The sequence below is a fragment of the Lottia gigantea genome (assembly GCF_000327385.1).
Source record: "Lottia gigantea unplaced genomic scaffold LOTGIsca_53, whole genome shotgun sequence".
Taxonomy (NCBI): domain Eukaryota; kingdom Metazoa; phylum Mollusca; class Gastropoda; family Lottiidae; genus Lottia; species Lottia gigantea.
The window spans coordinates 285,056-306,876 of record NW_008709815.1 but is presented as its reverse complement, the minus strand read 5'-3'; the positions used below and the strand labels follow the sequence as shown (position 1 = coordinate 306,876).

At 30.9% G+C, this 21,821-nt stretch overlaps 1 protein-coding gene across 1 annotated transcript; it reads right to left on the bottom strand.

Moving 5' to 3' along the window:
- Positions 1–315: 315 nt before the first annotated feature.
- Positions 316–21,461, bottom strand: LOTGIDRAFT_219332 (hypothetical protein; the record flags this gene model as incomplete). The annotated part of the gene is made up of 12 exons (XM_009062731.1): positions 316–415; positions 945–1,020; positions 1,368–1,482; positions 1,947–2,056; positions 2,265–2,342; positions 2,659–2,777; positions 2,957–3,068; positions 3,473–3,612; positions 3,846–3,996; positions 19,953–20,055; positions 20,475–20,615; positions 21,333–21,461. 12 exons carry the CDS (start codon positions 21,459–21,461, stop codon positions 364–366), a joined length of 1,326 nt encoding a protein of 441 aa, XP_009060979.1. The 3' UTR covers positions 316–363.
- Between the last annotated feature and the right edge of the window lie 360 nt (positions 21,462–21,821).

The following is a 21,821-nucleotide window of genomic DNA, read 5'->3' as shown; positions in this document are numbered from 1 at the left end:
ATGCAGTGTGCAATGAAGGAAATTTTGCCAGGACAGCAGCATCATCCTGCTCTTTTCCATTTCCAACTGTCGAGAGATCTTTAGCCCGTAGCATAAAATGTTTCATTTTATTGTCCCATCTGAATGACACGACGCTTTTCTCACCATCAGCCAGCAAGCATCTAGCTCAAAGAATCATCACGGCTCCTATCGAATGGTTAAGCAAATGCTTCCCAACTGTATAACTTTGTTACAATGCTTTTAACGACTAGAATTGACCCACAATATTCAGATCTAGTAAATTAATTGACAATATCATAGTGGACAATGCTATTTACAAAATATATTTTATTTATGACATAAAAAATACAAACTATTTTACTGTCAACTCATTTCTTCTATTGTTTCTTTTGATTGGTCTTCTTCTAACTTCTGTCTGAAATACAATGTACAGTAAATTTATACATTTGCATATTACAATTACTACAAAACTACTTACAAAATATCTTTATCATCAAGCATATAGTTTTAATAACATTCTTGTACAGAAACTTGATTTCTTGTGCCATGTATAGAAATAATATCTATTGAAAAAGATAGATAATTCCTAGTTTGAGGCATCTGTCGCCAGAAATAAATTGGTGCTGGGGCTCAGATTTTGTACTAATTTGAAGAATTAAAGGCCCAGAGAACTCATTTCTGACAATTTTGAGCTGTCAAAAACGTATCAAAATCGATATCATTTTGTACAAATTGAATCAATCTCTGCTGAACTGAAGAGGGTTTTCCTGGGGCTTAATTCTCACTCTAACGACTGGGCTGGTTTGAGGTAATTTTGAAGGAATTATACAATTTTTCAAGCAGTTCTGAAAACCATTTACACAAAGACATTAAAGACAAAAATCAACCCTCGAGAATGGCTAATCTGTCCCTCTAAGGAATACACCACCATATTTTATCCTTACCTCTTAATATCAGATTTTCCCTCTCTTTTTCTTTTTCTGACCAATGATTTATTATGTTTCTTACAACTGATATGGTCTGTAATTAAATCATTGTGGAGACTCAAATATTCCAATAAAAACTTGTTTTCGCAGGCTTTAGATTAATGACAATGAAAACTCTTGGTGATTTAAATTACACTAATAGAGTTCAAAAATTAGATATTAAAATAAAATATTACATTAAACTTTCTTTTATCTTTAGGTATATTTGTTAGAAATAATGCGAAATTTCCATTCAAAAAATATGCACCTTAACCTTTTATTGGTCAGCTCTTTCTGAACCCTGTGCCAGTACCTTTTGTTGAATAGTTACATGTTACCTTTCAACCACCCTAACCACTCATATGAAAATAATTATTAAATATTAAATCAGGCTACACTTACTTTCCCATTCAAATTTAGTGATGAAAACTTTACCATTACAAACATCACATATATTATATTCATATTCAGTCTTGAATTCTGTGAAGGGTTCAGGGACAATATCTGGTTTTATACCCTGGAAATTATATACAAACATTATATAAACATAGCTCAAATGGAGGTCTATTAACCTGTTGCTTGATGAATACATCCCTTTAAAACTACAACTGATCTTCGTGCATTAGCATTATCATTTACATGTTTATGGAGTTCTGAAGCACATTCTGTTAGAGCTTTGGTTCTTTATATCACAACATTTTCTTGGTTATATCAAACATATGGTTGTCATTGATAAGTCAAGTCGACCATGCTGTAAATCGAAACGGACAATCCGGAAAAAGATCTATGCCAAGATGTTCGGCCACAGACCAGATGGTAATAAGGATTCTTTGTAAACCTTATAAAATATTGTCATTATAGAATATCATATCTAAATGATTCTCAAGGATGAGGATATGATGACTTTTTGGTTTGTTTTCACACAAATATTACTGTATTTTGGTAAGAATTGGACTTGCATATTTGAGAATATTTATTTACCTTCATGAATGCTTCGACTGTTTTCATGGCTGGTTTAGAAACAAGTTCATCCCATTGGTCAACATGTGTAGAATTAACACTATATACTGGTGGTACATTTGTAGATTGTGCTAATAACATACAATAATAAATATCATTGAAAATATTTAAAAATAAGATTGACATGACAGCCAGAAATAAAAAGTGGTGGCCAAATTTAATATGTTGCTATAACAATGCATTGTTCCTGATTGATAGACAACATGAAAAGGAGTAAAACTTATCATTTGACTTATTCGTGATTTAGAACCAAATATCAACATTAATGCAGACACTTACATTTCAAAAATCTGTTTTTAATCCAGCGTATTTGTTTCTTAGCATATTGCCTTGTAGCTATTTTTAACAGTTCAATTCCTGAAAATCCAAGAGAAAGTTTCCTGAACATCCTCTTTTAAAATCTTAAAACTTCTAAAACAAGATTAAGGTTCAGCAAGTGGAATGGGTTCAATATATGAATAGCATGAGTATGGTAACAACAGTCAGGCAGTGAACTCAGTCTCTGTAAGCAAATTTTGGTAAATTGCATGAGAACTAGATGTCTGATCATTCACCTGAATAGTGCTACTCAATTCAACAATGGACTGCATACACCCTCTAGTGAGAGAAAGAGGCAACATATACAGATCAAAATGAATCACCAATCATGAGAAAGGATTGTGGTATTCCTTACCTTCTTCCAGTAGTTCTCTCCCTTTATCTGAATTTTTCTCTTCCTCAGTCAACCTTAAATATTTCCTAAATTCTTTTAAACCAATCAATTGAAACAAACCAGATTCATAATCTAAGTTCCTAAAAATCAAAAATTCTGTCATAGAGTTTATTTTGCATATAGAAACACAAAGTATATTAGAATATTGATAAAGATTACAGAAAGAAAGTTCTAAATGTTTAAAAGTATAAACTATGGTCGAGCTTTATTCATAAACCTGTTGAAAATTTCAATGATAAGTAAACATATAAATGTCTACCTTTTATTATCTAAGGTTTGCTGAAAATTTTCATCATAAAAATCTTTCAATTCTTTTAATAAACCCTTTTCTATCATAGCATCAACTCTATCATTCAATCTCTTTATCAAAACTGAAATATAGTTCATCTGTTTATCAATACTGAAACATAGTTCAAACTTAAATATTGTTCATTAATACTGAATTATAGTTCAAACTGAAATATAGTTTATTTGACTTAATACTGAAATATAGTTCATTTAATTTTTAATACTGAAATATAGTTCATTTAATTAATAATACTGAAATATAGTTTATTTGACTTGATACTGAAATATAGTTCATTTAATTAATAATACTGAAATATAGTTCATTTGTTTTGATACTGAAATATAGTTCATTTGACTTGATACTGAAATATAGTTCATTTGTCTTGATACTGAAATATAGTTCATTTAATTAATAATACTGAAATATAGTTTATTTGATTATTAATACTGAAATATAGTTCAACTATGATAACAAAACAATATTTACCATCATGATCAGTTTGTATCCAGATTAAGCAAGGATCAGTGTAGCGTAAAACACCACGTTGGTTACTGCCACTATCTTCTTGTTGTATTTTATATATATCACTAGCTTTTACACCATGAACATCATATACTTCTAAAGCTCTAGAATACATTGTATATCAATATAGATCTTCTTATCAAAAGTGTTTTTAAATCTATTGCTTGCTAAATCATAAAGTCAAGAATAGGATGGAACCAGGTAAAACCTCACACAGGATTTTCTCCATTGATTGTGTTTCATTGCTTTGATGAAAATTACTCATAAGCCCAAAAATGTAACTTACTGAGACAAGGAGCATTAGGACAGGCTTGAAAACATTTCATAACATCAATACCTGACTATTTTTCTACGATTATGGGGATGAATTTTCTTGGCTAATTCAGGATCTTTTTCTTGTAATCTCTTATGAAGTTGAATCGTGTCTACACCAGCCACAGATGGATCTTCTTCTTTCTTTAATTCAGAATCATCTGTTGAACTTGCCTCTTTTTGTTCTGACTTTTCCAAGGATGATGACTCTGCCTCATCACCAGATCCTGTATTCTTGGCTTTCTCAACATCCTGAAATTAATTATAGATATTCTAATTAAAATAATTTCCTAAAACATTTGCAACAATTTAGCATTTTGAAACAATGACATAATTTTTCTTATGATGTTAAATTCTTTGTGCCAAATATTAATCAATTTAACTGTTATAGGCTGATTTGGAGACATTTATCTTTTTGAAAAGCATCTTTCACCCATTCAAGTTTTACAATACAAAAGTGAATAACCAATCCAACTCCTACATAGAGGATCTTAAACAAGTTCTATGCAATATGAACTTTATGAAATGAGTTGCACAATTTCATGCCCTTTAGCTCCAATTTTCATCTTTCAAAGAATACCATGTTGTTCTGTTACATGATGCATGACCTAATTTTCATAGTTATCAAGTAGGGATGGTAAAATCGTTTAATTTATAAAGTCAATTAATATTGTATGATGGACTATTGAATTCAAAATAACTACAGAATATTGATGTTAATTAATCTAGCCACAAATCAGATAGTACCAGACACAAAAAGTGTCAAATATCAATAACGGTCTTCCTGCTACAATCTATATTGACAGGTGACAGGATGTTACTGACACTAATCATGTTGATTTTATATCTTCAGCTTCTCTACTATTGTTTTAATATATCAAATAATGAATCTTCTTGATACTTCACATATTAATAACCATCACTAATATATATCATGTGTTAAATCAAATCAACCACAAGTCACTAGACTTAGTCATTTTAATGATCATAATCTTACATAAATATAAGCTAATAAAACACAACATTTGAAGAGTGTAAAGGGGTGAAGTGTGAAATAAGTTTATATCAAGTGGAGTTATCTCCCTTAGACCATAAACCAAATTACCAAGAGAACAGACACCTTTACTCTATAACAATAGTTCAATAAATGTTTAAAGATCAACCAACAACAACACATTGTTTTGATTTCTTGGGATCAACCTTTTCCACACATGGCTTTCATTTCTAGAGAATTCTTGCACTTTGACCTACTGTTTCACACAAGACAAAAGGATTCATGAGATTTTTCTTCATCATTTAATATCCATCATTTACCTTTCTACCTAACACATGGTACCTATATCAAATAGCCCAGAAAAAAGACAGAAAAACCTGAGAAGTCAGACTCAATACCCAATACCTGTGGCCTTGCGTAGATGTGCTGGAAAAATTAGCAAAGCTATGCACTTTGACAGCACATGCATGTGATAATTATGACAAGTAAAAGATATTTACAAAATAATTTGATAAATAGGTATTACTGTTAAAATTATCAGATCTGCATATGCTATCTTGGCTACTCTAAATGCTTTTTGAATCTGATGAAGAGCATAATGCATAATTTTGAACAGATAAGTTACTAAAAGTAAATATAATGTAAATAAAGATTATCTGATATAGGTAGGGGTCAATAACCTATTGTCTCGATTGTCTAAGGTCTAGTGAGTAAACATACAAAGTTGGAAATTAAACATGTTCAAAGATGAATGATCTACATCTTATCTATTTACCATATTTCATTCAATAACTGTTGATACTTTGTCGTTTTATGTATCAATCTTTATAAAGGGATTCAGGAGGGTAAATTTCATCAATAAGACAAACAGCCTGCAGTACTTTCAGTTTGATCTCCTTATTGTACTTCCTATCAACTACTGGTATGTCAATTTGATAGTAAAATGGTGCCTATCAAGTGGTTAGATATCATGAACAAGTTTTAAAAAACAGTAAAACATAAAATTTGGCCATAAAAATCATATCTTACTGACCGTTTAATGATATTACGTATCAAATAGAAGTAAAAATAAATGATTATAAATGTATATCTGAGCTGTTCAAGAAAATTCGATGGAAGTAGAAAATGTCCTGAGCAGACACAGAATTGCATCATTTGATACCAAAATATTGGAAGGACAAGAAATGGCCTATTTTAGGGGAAAGTAGGTAGTTTTATTGAGGGTATGGGAGACAAAATTATGTTGAAAGATAGTGTATAGATACTAAATACAAGATAACATATATATAACATTATAAATACTCTAGCAAGTCAATATTTACTTAAACAGGTGAATTTAAGGACACGTCTATGATCCCTTTATATTCTACTTTGTCTTTTAATGCCCTCATTAAATGGACATCATTTAGAGTGATATAGGTAAGCTGGAGCCAGTGATAATTGATAGGGGCTCTCATCTAACACAATTCAATCATAGCAGCAATGAATGTTACTCATAGACAGGTTTTAGAGGTCCTAACTTTTGGTATCTATACAAAATCCATTAAGACATTACCGGATTTTCTACAATGTCCCTGTGCCTCATGCAAATCAGAATACAGTTGATATGTCATTAACTAGCAATCCAACTTTAATGTCAAGCCTTAAATATGGCAATATTATTATCATCTGTGGAATTGGTAAGGCCAGATTTGTCAAGCTTTTGGAAACAAAGCTGATGATTTTTAAAATCACTCTTGTAAATCTTAATATAACCAATGATAATTTATGACATTGACCATTGTCAAGAACTGTGGGAGACAGGACAAGGAGAGTACAGTGATGTTTACCTGTCTCTACCCTATCTATAAACAATAAATATAGGTACATAGTACTGTAGGTAGACATCCATAGTGTCAATATTATTAATAATAATCATGAACACTTTTATTAGTCACTACCTCTTAGTTTTACAACACTTTATAGACTTATTTTATACAGTAATTTATGAGCATTTCATCTCTAGATAAATCATTTTAACACTCAACTAGGCTTTCATGTCAAATAATCTAGAGCATTTCTGCTTCAGGGCAATATCTTCTTCTTTATTTGCATGTTTCTTAAGGCAAAGATATACAATTTTTTTAACCCTGTATTTCTATTTGGGATCCTACCAGAAGTTAGTTAGCTTAGCTTAAAAAATATTACTATCTAAAACACTCATTGCAGAACCAAGTTCAGTATAAGAAGAGTTCAAGGCCACTTTTGAACGTTCAATCAATTGTTGATTTTTAGGCAATACAACTTTAAGGAATATGCTCAAGAGGCTTGGAAAAAGGGGTTGTGGGTAGTAGAATCTTTACAAACAGCCGACTCGAATCTTGAGTAAAATCTAACATGTGCCTGTTGCCGAAACCAGTTTGATATTTGTCACCAATTGATATATCGTCTGCAAGACAGCGCGTCATCATCCAACATCCAATCAGATTAATTTCCCTTCATTTGCACGATATGCACATGGTTATTATTGCCATTAGTGGAAAACGACCGACTGGAGATTTTTCTGTCTCCTCGTGTGTCCGCACCCAGTTAGTGAAATTCATGACAAGACTTTAGTAGTCGACAAAAATCACCAACCAAGACCATTTGTGTGTCTGCACTATTAGTTACAAACCACTGCTCTATATATATATATATATTGTTTTATCAAGATATTCGTTACTGGAATTAAAAATATCTAGGAACCAAACAGAAAATGAATAATCATCATAAATAGCTTAAAACAACAGGAAATATATTATTATTTATGTCTTAAAAATATAACTCCCACTATTTGCCTCAGGTGACCATCAAATACAAACTATGTCAATAATTTAACTTTATAGAGAACAATTCACACCTTGATCTGTCTTAATGATTAAACACATTGATTCTTGTTGATTCATACTTCAATAATTGATGAACATTGACAATAATCTCAAGACAAACTCAACAGTCAGCTATTCTTTTATTTCAAATTCTTTGTGAGCAAATTCATTAATCTTTCATTTATGATAGGGATTTGGAATTTTAGTAATTTTTCATTAAATGTGACACTTGTGATCTTTGTCTGAATATATTAATACATTGATCAACTGCACAAATTGTATATCTCTATAACACATGTTGACCATTGTAAAATTTAGTAGTGAAACTACACATAAAAATGCTTCCTATTTCAAATATTAATTTTGACAATATTTGAATGAATTGCAGATTTAAGCAGTTGAACATAGCTTCCCAAGAGTTTTCAGAAACCTCAGCTAAACCAAGAACAGAAGTGGTAAGATTTTTCAGTATACCTGTACTCAATGTACCAATTTTAAAATACCATGAGAACCTCACACATGTTTTGTCCTCATCGACCATCAAAGAGATTCTACATTTTTTCTCATCGAACTTTTAAAAATATTTTTGTTTGTCAAGACTGTTGTTCCCATGTGGACAGACATGATTGTTATTGTTATTTTATAACTGTTCAAAGTCTGACAATAATATTATCACAAAATAACAACTGTTATACTAAGATTGACAATATTGTTAATATTTTAACATTAAACAAGATCAATTTGATATAAAACATTAAAAGGTACATTAAGTTGTTAGTACCGTTAAAATAGTAACATGAGAGGTAAGTAATAAATAAAGTCTAACTGTTGTATATAGGATTAGTACCAACTACTAAATTTAGTAAGTACATTACAAATTTAATCAAAGTGTATTATTAGAAGATTAAGGATCAGATCTAGTAACCTGATAAAGTATACCCAAGCTTAATTTTATTTTGATCAAGATAACATTGCTTCTAAACCTTCTATATTGTTCCTTAAACCTGAGTATTGTTCTCTGTAATCTGGACATTGTCTCTAGTAGTACTTAGGTGTGAAATATGATAAATGTTGACACTGACCGCCAAGTGACTGATGGATGGACCAGAACAATAAAAAAAACAAATAAGAAGAACACCCTATCAATTGATAGTAAAATAGCCAAAGAATGATAACACGGTAAAACACGATTAAAGAATGGACTTTAATCTATTCTATACAAAGTACACAATATACTGATACCCCCATATTAATCCAATTTATACCCATCTTGAACTGTGTACCCTGATCATAAGGAGGCAAGCATTAGAATATGAAACTTATCTGAGTATCATAACCATCATTGTAAGTGCATGAACAGAATACAAAACAGATCTTAAAATATCAAACAACACCGTGTGATTTAAGTTATCTTTCTATCTTCCTTGAAAAATATTTACAAATCACACACACCATAATTTATGACAGAAATAAAGTATATTTGAGTAAGAAAATTTGGACAATGAAATTCTATAAATCATCATTTATCATCAATCTTTAACTCTTCTAATTATATTCTCTCTTTATAGTTTACTGGTCACCATCTTTTATCAACCTAACAAACCTAGCTGATACCTCATTTTAAAAAATTAATTTCGCATGAGTTTATAATGACATTCATTTAGCTCTTCAAACACTTTCTTACAAACCTGTCCAAAGCCCAAATGATTTATCTAATGTCTCTTTAAGAAAATAAATAATCAAAAGATATGATGGCCAGTGGCCAAAACATCATGTCAAGGTCATTCAGTTATCAAATTTTACACTTAACCTTTGATGTGGACATTAGAAACACAAACATATGACAAGACTCTTTTATAGATATCATTTTTTATAATATTTATTCATCAGAGTTAATAAAACTTGACAGTTTATCATTTTTAGTAAAATTATAAAAACAAGGATGAGATACAGAATTAATATTAATAGAATTAAAAAAATTGTACTATGAACACAATACTTATATAAATAGTTAGAAGTTAGAACATCTTAGATATCATAAACAAACAATTTCACAATCTTGTAATTCTGCTTAATCATTCAGTAATGAGGTTACAACCCTAATAAAATGAAGAGTATACAAATTGGTTATCTGAATACCTATTGAATTCAAACTGGCAAATTTCATAACAGTTTCAGTTTCAAATCCCAACACTCTGCACAAGCTTATGCAAAATTCACATAATAGATGCATAAGCATTGAGGGGTGAAAGCTGACAGGGTAAGAGAAGAATGCATCATTTATTCATAAGAAATTGATGTTGGACTGACTCCATGGTGTATGGTGTTACCATTTCAACAGTAACTCGTATAAAATTCCATTCCATTTCAACATATATCAGACATTCAATAATTATGTGCCATACAACATTCATCTAAAACACACAATTAGTACTGTTTATTCAAATTGAAACCTATCTTATCTGTCTTTCCTGTGGTAGATTTAGATACTTTATTGTAAATATTTTTTAGCTGATTAATTGATCAATCTAGTAAGGTAAATGCATATTATTTACAAATCCAAAATTTCCTGCTAACATCAGTTAATAATTAGAGACATTTGAAGTTAACAGACACAGGCCGTCTGCTGACCTGTATGGTAGTAATGAAGTAAGGTTAAGAAACTTTCCTGATCCAGGTGAAAAAACATGGTTGACCTTCTTTCTTTCATTGATGTCTATCTTATTGACTGTCTATATTTACATACCAACCTCTGTTACTACATTTCTTACAAATTATAGTCAAACTTTCTTTACTAACAGAGTAGATAAAGAACAGGATATTGATGTTTTAGATCATATTGATTTACTATTGTTCATTCCTTGCATCATCTATTAACATTAGAAAAGTACACACAAGTAGATTTTGAAGAGCATTGTTCATTTCTATGAAAATCATTTGCATGATTTAAAACAATAGAGAAAGTGCTTTCAAATAACGTTGATTTCCATAAACTATTGCATCATTTTCTCAATTAATCAAGAACAGACTAATAAGACTAATTAGGAGTAAGGAGGAAAAAGAATGATGTCTTTTCAGATGAGACATGGAGAATAATGAAAAGTATTTCACATTATCAGTTGCTTGTAATTGAAGAATGTTCTTACTCTAGATTTTCTTTTGATTCCAAGAAATTTCAAATAGTCTTAAAAGTGACATCATCAATGTGTCAAACTGCTAGTGACTATGAGTGCAATCAACTATAATAACAGATAGACAATTACCATAATCATACTTTCTTTTTAATAATATATGAAACTTGACAAACGTTAATGGTGATAGAACTGCTATCAAATCCACAGGCCCGTAACTAAGGGGCAGAGGGTTCAGGCCCCCCTTTACAAATATTTGGCCCCTAATGTAAATATTTTCCGATGACTTGAATTACTTGTTGAATCACATAGTTTAGCCCCCCTTAAAAAATTGTCCCTCTCCCCGCCTTTAGGCCCTAGGCTAGTTACGGGGAGTTTTCTCCACCTACTAAAATGTGTCAAAACTCATATGTCTGACTCAACAACAGTTTGAAACACGTATAGAATCTATCAGAGGTTGTTAAAAGACAGCAAGTCATATTTCATGAAGATATCAGTATAAATTAAACACCCTGGTTCTTTCAAGCACACAATGGCAAGTTTCAGAAGAATTATTATCACATAAACTGGGGCTTCAAAAATTGTTTTTCCAAAAATTTCTACAAAAACATCTTTAACAGTCATTAACCAGGCAAATAAACTAGAAAAGGTGAAGGTTTTAGAGTGAAAACATTTCAAGTAGTTAACTTATTTCTATATATCTTACTCTACTAAACAATAGTAGATTGGAAGTGGAAGATACAGATTATACCAGACCTACTATATATCCAAAATTATTCTTCTGAATCCAAAAAAAAAGAATTCCCAGTTCAAAAAGGCAAAATGTCCAGGATTGAATTGTAATTTTTCTCATATTAAAGATGGATTCTCTCAAATGTGAAGGCTCAAGGGTTATGTTCTCTTGACTAGAACATTTGTGGTAAATCTACCTGAACTTTTATAAGTTTTTAGAGACAACAGGGAAGGAGTATTTACCATGCATGTTATTACCCTTTGACTGAAAACCTAGCAGGAATGCTTCATCCATTATTGCACTCTCAGGTCTAAATTTTTTTTTTCTGTGGTTGGAAAAGAATGCTATATATGTTAAAACCTGGCGTAAAACTGACCAAAAAATTCTGTTCTATTATGCATGTTTAATCATGTTAGGTGCAAACAGATTTATTTTAAAACTCAGAGATAACCCCTTTAAACTAAAAAAAAGTGATAAAAATTGATCTAGGAAATGAAGTAAGGTATAAAAGATCACAATTTCTTTGTTAAAATTTAAACAAAGAAGTATATAAATACCAATGATGTAATAATATATATGTTAATAATGTCAGATTATATTGAAATGTTACAGCTAGTCCAGATGTAGTGTGACATTTATAAAATAATAACTTGATATTTCAATTATTTTTATCACTACTGTTTAGTTCCTTATAACAAGGATAGACATCATACCATTCATAAAAAAAAAACATAAAATATGTCGAAATACAACATTTATTACCTTCATTAATTTTCTTATATTGTTCTGTTGGATTAAACCAGGGGTTTTCAAACATTTTCTATCTATTACCTCTCTTAGTATCCTTGATCCTTGCATTACTCCCTCACCCCTATAATTCCTTACAATTTCATGATCATTTTCTTCTATCTTTTTCATGTCAGGGAATATAGCCTGACTGAATAGAATAACTTATTATAATTTAGCATTATCACCCCAAAAAAGTCAAAATTATCCCCAGTTTGAAACCCTGGATTAAAAAAAATGGAAATACAAGATAAGATGATAATACAGTTTTCTGAATCATTGGCTACAGATCAATTGATATGGAACAATCTCAAATTTCTTGAAGTTTCACTTTTGGGACTGCAGATTACATAATCAATGAGAACAGTTCAGATTTTTAATACAGTATTTAGGGAGGCGCCTGCTTTGGGACTGAAAAAAAGGAAAAATTTATTCCACTTTCACTGCCCAAATTGCTTTAGATCCATTCTCTGACTTCCTAGATAAGAAAAGGGGGAGGTACCCTGATCCCCCTCCAGGACCAGTACCCTCTAAAATCCCAAAATCCCCCCCTCCTCTCATCAATGAAATTTTGACAACACCACTGTACAGAGAAAATTCAGAAATTAAGGTTTGCAATTAATTCTAAAGAGCATTTCAACAAATGCACTTTATCTTCAACTAAGAAAACAAGTTACATTTCTGTTGACATCTTTCCTTTTGTCCTAATCACTTATTAGCCACTTCAACCTTGCATCTTTAACAACTGTTTTCTTAACTTGAATTGTCTCAAAAGAAAACCTTAACACAGAACATCCTTCTTAGAGTAACAATTAACAAAACCAATGTTCATGCCATCTTATCTTATCCTTTGTTCTGGTATTATTTCCCTAGAGGTATTGCATTGAAATTTGAAAATTCCTCCAATGAAAGTAAGTGAAATAGACAGTTAAAGATGGCTGAGTGAGTTTACTAGTATCATTAATGTGTAAAGTTTGATTAATTTCATTAATTAAGCATGAAAAGGAGAAAGAAACAAGTGATAGAAATCTTGTCCTGAGGGTATTTTATTTGTTAAACAAGATGAGAAGGTGATAAAGCAAGTATAATCTTGTCAAGGATTAAAAATTGAAGAAACTTTCGTTGCTAAAATTGTAAATAAAGATAAGAGAGTAATTTAGGGGTAATTGTTACCATGTCCAGATCATAAAGATACTACAACAGGACATGTTAACTGAAATTAAGTCAAGGAGATTGACATGTCAATTACTATTTCCTTGATTTCTAAAAATTCAAAATGGAATTGACACAGAGAGACACATACCATTTAATCACTCCATTGCTTGGTGACATCTAACAAATAGTGATCATGGGTTCTTATCTTGGTTGGTGTGTGAAATATTGTGACCTTCAATAAGTCATCTTTCCTCATTGTTTCAGTCAACCCTCCTCTAAATGGGAATGGATAATTCAGGAAAGATCAATGCCAAGAGCATTGGCCAAGAACCAGTTTAATAGAAAGGATCCTAAGTAAACCTTAATTGTAAAGGAATGGTTCTGTCTACTTTTCATATCTGGTTTTGTACATGCATGAGTTCATATGTCTCAAATTATGACTTTTCCTATGGCTTAATATTACTGCCTGCTGTGATATATTAAGATATCTCCAACAGAGAAATAATTGATAGAAATGACCATGACTGATTGTAATGATACCATGATGAAGATGGGGTTAAATCCCAAGTTAAACTCTTCACACTGTTATTTTAATATCAGATAGCCTGAGAAAAAACAAGTTTTTTTAATTAGTCACTCAAAATATCATCATAAATCACTCAAATATTTCAAATATTTTAGAAAATATACATTTCCCAGATTGACACAAACCTAGTAACCATAGATTTTAAACTTTTTGAATGAAAGTTAAAACAAGGGAACCAAGTGTAAGATGGTGGTAAAATAAATAATGTTGACAAACTCTAGACATTTTCATTTCCATCCTTCATCCCACATCTTAAATCATTTTCACTAGAAACCTAACATTTACATCATTCAGACAAGCTAGAATGTAGTTTAGGCCAAAACAACACCAAAAAAAAAAATCATTTTTCTAAACTGAGTATTTCCGCAACATAACGATGGCTTTACAGGATGACAGATTTCTCAGTCAAAACATTACATCTACCCATCCTCTAACTCTCCCAGTTATTTGACCCCAGGGTCAAGTTAATAAGTACCAGAGTTGATGTGAGGAGGCAGCCTGGGGCTAGGTTTTTACGTAATAATTACATGTTGGAGGTAATTGTTACCACTTGTTCCAAGATAATTATTAAGTGAGAGCAGATTAAATAAGTAATCTTCCCCCAACCACCCTGCTTAGATTTCACTAATTTGATTGATATATTACTTATGTCTAGTGGCCAGGTCCCAGGGAGATACTCTACCCTGAACAGTCAGGAGGTTTAGGACCTTGTGAATAGAGAGGAAAAAGTATGAAAATCAATTAGGGATTTTTATTCAAAATATGAAGTAAAATTAAAATATTTGTTATATTTTCTGTATATCCAAAGTGTCAGAGAAAGTGTCATGTACTGTACAATAAGAGAAGTCCAAATTGTTTTCCAACTATTGAGGCATCTTCAGTGTGCACTGTAAAACACAAACCATTCAGTATATTTAAATCTAAGAAATTGGTACATTTGGTTTGCTAATATTTTAAATAATATTTGATTAAGAATGGTACTGTAATGTTAATTATAAAAATAATGTTTCCTCTGATATTATTGCACAATCTGCAAACGTCAATATACACTTAACTTGGAGCCTATGACCTGAGTTTCAGATATAAAATCCCGACAGAACATGAAGGGGGATAAAAGAGACACCTTGGCAATTTTTGACAGCAATGACCATGACATCAGATTTTCTTACAAATAACACAAACTCACTGAATATGAGCGATGACTCGACAACCCAAAAATTGTAACAGCAGAAAGATTCTCCTCTAAAAGAATGAAAGAGTGTGGGAAAAAAAAATTAGGTTACCATTACCAGACACAGTAATTTTAAGATTACTACATAAACTCTTATGTGGGGGAGGTCTTTTCATGGGAACTATTCCAGACACAGAACCAAATGTGAGGTTCATGACCTATACACAAACCTAAATTAAAATATAGGTCAGCCTGAGTTTTTAAATGTTATTTCATACTGACAATACATTAAGGTGTGGGAGTTTGACAAGTTCACCATTCATAATGTTGTAATACTTTCCTGTTACAGTATCAAAACCTGTTATTAACTGAATTATTACACTCTGTTAAAAGAGCAGAATTTGTAAAGAAAGAGAAAGATCGGGTAGTTTTCTTTTTCAATGAATGAATAGATTTTTACTTTTTTCCTGCTTGAACAAACAAATTCAATAAGATTTTTGATATACATCTTGTATAAAAATTACAGATAAGGTCAAAAGCCTTTGAAACAAAAATATCCATGATATGTCAGCTTTTTTCCCCCTGTTCATTAGATTCACAAGATATGAATCTATCTCACTTTCTTATTGTGACCATAGACTTACAAAGGCTTTACCTTTAATATTGATCTATAAAATTAAAAATACCTGTACCAAACAAGGGTTATGTCCTCAAATCAAAGGCACCCCTTGAGTCATTAGTCAATTTTAAGCACAAGTATACATGGCAAAGATGTCTTGATGAGGATTATTTATATGAAACATGCTTTAGCAGCATAAGATAAAATCTAGTCGCTGTATCAGGGTGGCCTCAATTGAACTGTTAGCAAGGTTAACACAAAGTATTGCGCAAAATGCTCAATGTTTCTGAAGCAGTATTTATTTTGAATTGCACATGGATTATTACCACAGAACTTACTTGGAACAAAAAAAAATCCATGATAATTAGCAGAAAAGGTAATAAGGATAACTTTTCTATTTGATTACAGATCTTAAAACACACACTTAAGTCAACAGGTCAATTGTTTGACCTTGGGATGGTGAAAGAGAATGTTTGAAATTGTTAGTGATTAAAGACAGGATTATTAGAAAACTAGGTTAAATTGATACAGGTGAGGTGAATGGACGGAAATATCCAACCTGTTGGTTATGACAGGTAAACTTAACTTTTACTGCCAGATTAACACTTACCTGGTGATATTGACAAACTGATTAGTTAGCACAATACTAGAATATTATAACTTTTAACTATTATACTGCCTTTAACTTCTATATATATATAGATATATAGATTGCAACAATCTGCAAATCATTAGTCTTGGATTTTGGTATTATAAATAAATCAATTTTGTTCAAACTTTCACGAAATCACAAGCAAATTACTAGTATTGAAATACCTATTATATCAATTTCATAACACTGAGAACAAATATAAAGCATAGTATATAGTGTGTATTTACTAAATAAAATTATTATATTCTAACAGTAGAATCTCCATGTGGATACTCAAGAACTGCAGGACTAATCCACAGCCCAGAATGTTCAGAATCATTATTTGTTGTCAGATGAGAGTACCAGGGAAGCCATATTTTAAACTGTCACAGTTGTTAAAGAGTTAGAACAGTTGTGTAAAACTAAAATTTAGCAAGTGTTTCTAGGTACCAGCATGTGATTAGTTATTACCCCAGTTTTTTATTTACTTGATAAAACTGATCCGAGCTCTGCTAAACCATGTGTTCATATACAGATATTTGTCACTGTTATAAGACAAGTGAACATTGAATGTCAAGCATGCCAAATGTCCACCATTCACAGGAAGTCAACTGTACTGATTGGATATTAATCTTGTGATGTTTTGTGGTAACAATGGTTAAAAGTTAACTCAGTAACATATCTGAAAGATTTGAGAGGAAAATTCTACCTGTCTTTAAATCTCTCTATCAATATTGACACCACTATATTCTATTACTGTTTTCACCAGTGCAATACAGTGAATTTAGGGGCTGATTTGTTTAAGACTTCCTTTAGTCAATAATGTTGAAGAGATAATGTTGACCAGTGTATTGTCTACCAATGTTTATTGTATGTCTGGTCATTTATTTTCACTCATGTCTTTTTTTATTGCCATTGACATTCAGCTTCTGATAAAGTCAAATTACAAATTTCTCAGGTGTAAAGGTGGAAATAGACAAGTTATGGTGTCCCGTGCAGTGAACGGTTGTCGATACAGTAGAAAATAGTAGAAGCAAATCATGTCTGTGTGTTGACTTTTTCAATTTCAACTGTATTGATAATCCTGCATAATGTACACCACACCTGCCAACGTGCCTTGTCTATAGGAGAAATTAGCTTAGCCATGATATGCTTAAAATATAACACATGCTTGACTTGAGTAGGAGAATTGGTGGGACAAATCACACTTACAACTGTTAAAGTTGTTCATCATGTGCTACACAAACCCATCTCTATGACATCATGGCCGATATCTTTTATTCCCAGCTTTAGACTTAACTAAATAAATTGATATTTTGCAAACTGTATGCATTAACCTGTGCTACATATATTATGTTTTTTCAGCATCTTATTTGACAAATGAAAGATGAGATCATTAAGTGTTTTAAACTAGAAATAATCATTTCAAATTTCTACTAGAGTAAGTGGTCTAGCAAGAAAGAAGGGAGTTTTCTTTTCTTTAAACTTTGGTTATTTACATTTATTTATTAGCCGTTGACAGTTATTAGACAACATTCTGTAAGAAATGTCAAATTCAAAACGTGTCCAGCCTTTATTTCAAGAACTAAGTTTATGTCAACACAAATAGTTTATATATTTAGACTGAGACAGAAAAAAGCTTTTACAGATCTAATAGTATCAGATCATTTATATCTGGTTTAAAACTTAGTCTTCTTACTGATCTAAACAGCTGGAAGAACTACCTGTATCTCGGTCTTAATTGCAAAATACAATGTAAACTTAATTTCTTGAATACAAAAGTGGCTACAAATAAATAAGACCTGTATTTCCAGACCTTAATTTCATAAGAAAAGAACGGTTAAAAATCTACATTTCACAGAGAAAAAGAAGTATGAAAGCACATTTCAAACCTAGAAAATCAGCCCAGAATTTTGCACAAAAAGAAGCCAATAAAAAAATTCTGGAACAGGAACGAAGCAAGATAAAACATGCATGAAAATTTTCGTGGTACCATCATTGGAATAGGTTTTTGCTGCTTTATCATTACAAAATGGGTTAATGATTGCAGGCTATAATACTGTAATGAACACGGTTACTTTCTAAGTAAATTCAAGCATTAAACTGATGTAGAACTTAAATGTATACTGATTCACATCTGTTCCACTGATATTTATGTTAAATTACACTGAAGTAATGAATGAAAGATGCACTTGATAAACATAGTGCTATTTGTTATACTTCACACCAATTTTACATAAAACTGTTTTTCACATGTAATCAAAATATTATGAATGTAATTTAACCTTGGTCTTCGTCCTCACTTTTTTCCCATGTAAATCACATTAACTATCCTTCTATCCTTCTCTAAGTAACACATAAAAATGCCTGAAGTCTGGAAATTGTGGAACTGTACATGAAAATCAAAGCTTCTGCTTTATAACTCCACTGGACAAGACTGGCATATATAATGATACAACATCCCTGACAGAGAGATCATAAAAAAGTTGTATTTTTATAAAATATCTTAATCAAAAATCCAACAAAATCGATGACTAGATTTTCAAAATTCATAATCATGTTTTGAGGTATTGGTATATAAGAAAATCTTTATCCTTTTTCCTTTATTCAAAACTTGAACATTAACCGTCTAGATTTTAAAACATTCTTCTGATCTTTTTTATACAAAAATCTGTTAGTTTATAGAAACAGATATTGTCCACTGAAAAATTGATACATGAAAGTTTGAAAATAAAACTAAAGAAAAAAAAGCATGTCTTAGAAGTATTTGTATTTGAGAAGAAAGGGATAGTGTTGATAATGAGAGGAAAGAAATAAGGAAGGAGAAATAAAGAAGATAGAATAACAGAAATGTAGATGAGATATCCTATATGGCATAAAACATCTGTCAAACTACCAATCCAACCTGGTCTCACTTTAATAATAATAAACTTTTACTTTTAATTCCCTTCAAAATATCTCATGTACTAAAATATGTGCATCTGGTTTGATTCTGCAATACAACTGAGTTAATCAATGAGGCATCAGGTGTTCCAAAATCGTGAGCATGATAGGCTCATATAAAACAAGTTTAAAACTAGTTTTTGTTATCTTGAACAGAGAAAAGAAGCCATGTTCCCATACAATAACCAATAACTTACTTATAATATCCTTTCAGACTTTTACACAAAGAAAGTATTGAAGTATCATTTACCATATGTTAAAAATTAAAGAAGAAAATAATAAGGTTAAGAGATAATCCTTTACTTCCATCATAAAAGGATTTTAGATAATATTCATAACTTTATACAAATATTTATTATGAAATAGTATGCTTATTGAATATAACCATTTACATAGGCCTGATTATAACAGTATGCAGTAAGCACTCATGGTAACATGAACCAGATCACAACTGATCAAAATGATCACAAAAGTGATATAAACTGATAGCAAATCAATTTCTGAAATGTAATCAATTAAAAACTACTGAAATCTTACTCACCTTCTTGTTGATGAGAAAATTCCATAATAAAGATTCTATATAATAATTGGTTCCACCAACAATGATTGGTACCTTTTCTTCTGATATCAGTTTATCAATCTATGAATTACTTGTCAAGAAATTTTTTTAATGGCATTTGTGTGTACATACAATATACTCAGCATTTTGGAAAAGCACAAAAAATAACCAGTGATTGTTGTTCCATAAAGCTGTTTCCCCAGATACTTGTCAACTAAATCTAATTTTGGATTAAATCATGCATATATATCTGAGCTTTTTAAAATTTTACGAAGTTCACTTAATATGCTTAACAACCTGGTGGCAAGACTGGAAATGAGTAAAGCTTTTTAAAATGAGATTGTGTATAATCAAATAAAACTAAATTAACTTTAGTTAAATTTGTTCATATCTATTAATCATTTTTTAAACTATTCATATATGACTACTCAGGACTCAAAATAAATTAGATTAAAGTATTTTCAATCATGCTGAACACATCTTAGTTTTAAAAAGGATACAATGGGCAGAGCTTTATTTCTAAAGTTGACAACATTATGTGAGTATTGTAAAGGACTAAGATAACTAATCATATGATGAGGACATTCATCTTGTTCTTGTGGTGTAACTTTATTTGTTACAATATCTAACCCTTTATAAATCTGAAAACACAATTCATTACAGTTCAATAACTATCTAAAATTGAGATTCACTGACGTTTGTTTAACACTTATTTTATTTATCAGTTTGACACATTTGACAAATCCGGGATTTGGGTAAACAAAAAGTAAGAAGGTATTTAAAGAGCAGGTAAGATAGATATTTTGTGCCATAACACACATATTTTAACACTCTTTTGCGAAAAGAATTTATCAAAACTATTTGTACAGCACAAAAGCTCCTACACTGTGTCCAATTTTTTTTCAAACCCATTAGTAATCTCAGTTTTTGTCATTCCCTGCACATTAAACTATTACTGAATGTACCTGATATTCCCAAATTCCATAAAAAAAAATCAGTAAAATTGGTTCCCTGTAAAAAGTTTTCAATTTTAGGAGAGTAGGAATCTGCTTTTACAAGGTAGTCAAATTTAGCCATTGTTTGGATTTATGAATTTTCCCCATATTGAAACGTTAGCTTAGCAAGTGTCATGTTTTTATCTATATCAGGAAATTGAAAACTGATAGTATCACTAACTATAAACTAATTAGTTGGAAGGTCTGTTGAGATATTAGTCTAATATTAGAAAATATTTCTTTACAGTCTACAGTGAGAGTGAGAAATAGAAACAATTCCATCGTAACAGACTAGTACATGATGATCAGTAAGAGAGTAGTCACTATTCACCAAAAGGGACTTTTATTCTCTTACGCACTTACTTGCATGGAATCAGTGCTAATTATCTCGCCGTTAAATCTACGACCTATTTCTATAGCTAACTTGGATTTCCCTGTTCCTGTAGCTCCCAAAACTACAACCACTGGAATTCTTCTACAGGGGGCTGCCATCTTGAAAATGAACGCCACCTATGTAGTAAGGGAGGCAACTTAATCATTCTTATATGACTACGACAACAATTAAATCAATATAAAAAATATTAAGGAAAAAATGCTGTAAAATCTTGTAATGAAATTTTTAATTACTGAACTGATACTACTGCTTTTTGATGCAATGTGTTCCAACTTAAAATTGAAAAAAGAAAGTATCAATGTATCTCATGATTTGAAATTATAGCAGTGACAAATATGTAGGAACTCTTATTTCCACAATTGAGATAAATCTACCGGTATTTTAGTTCACTTCTCTTCCCCAGATTGTTAGAGTTTACTCGATAATCGAGTAAGGAAAACCAAAGAAACATCCATTTT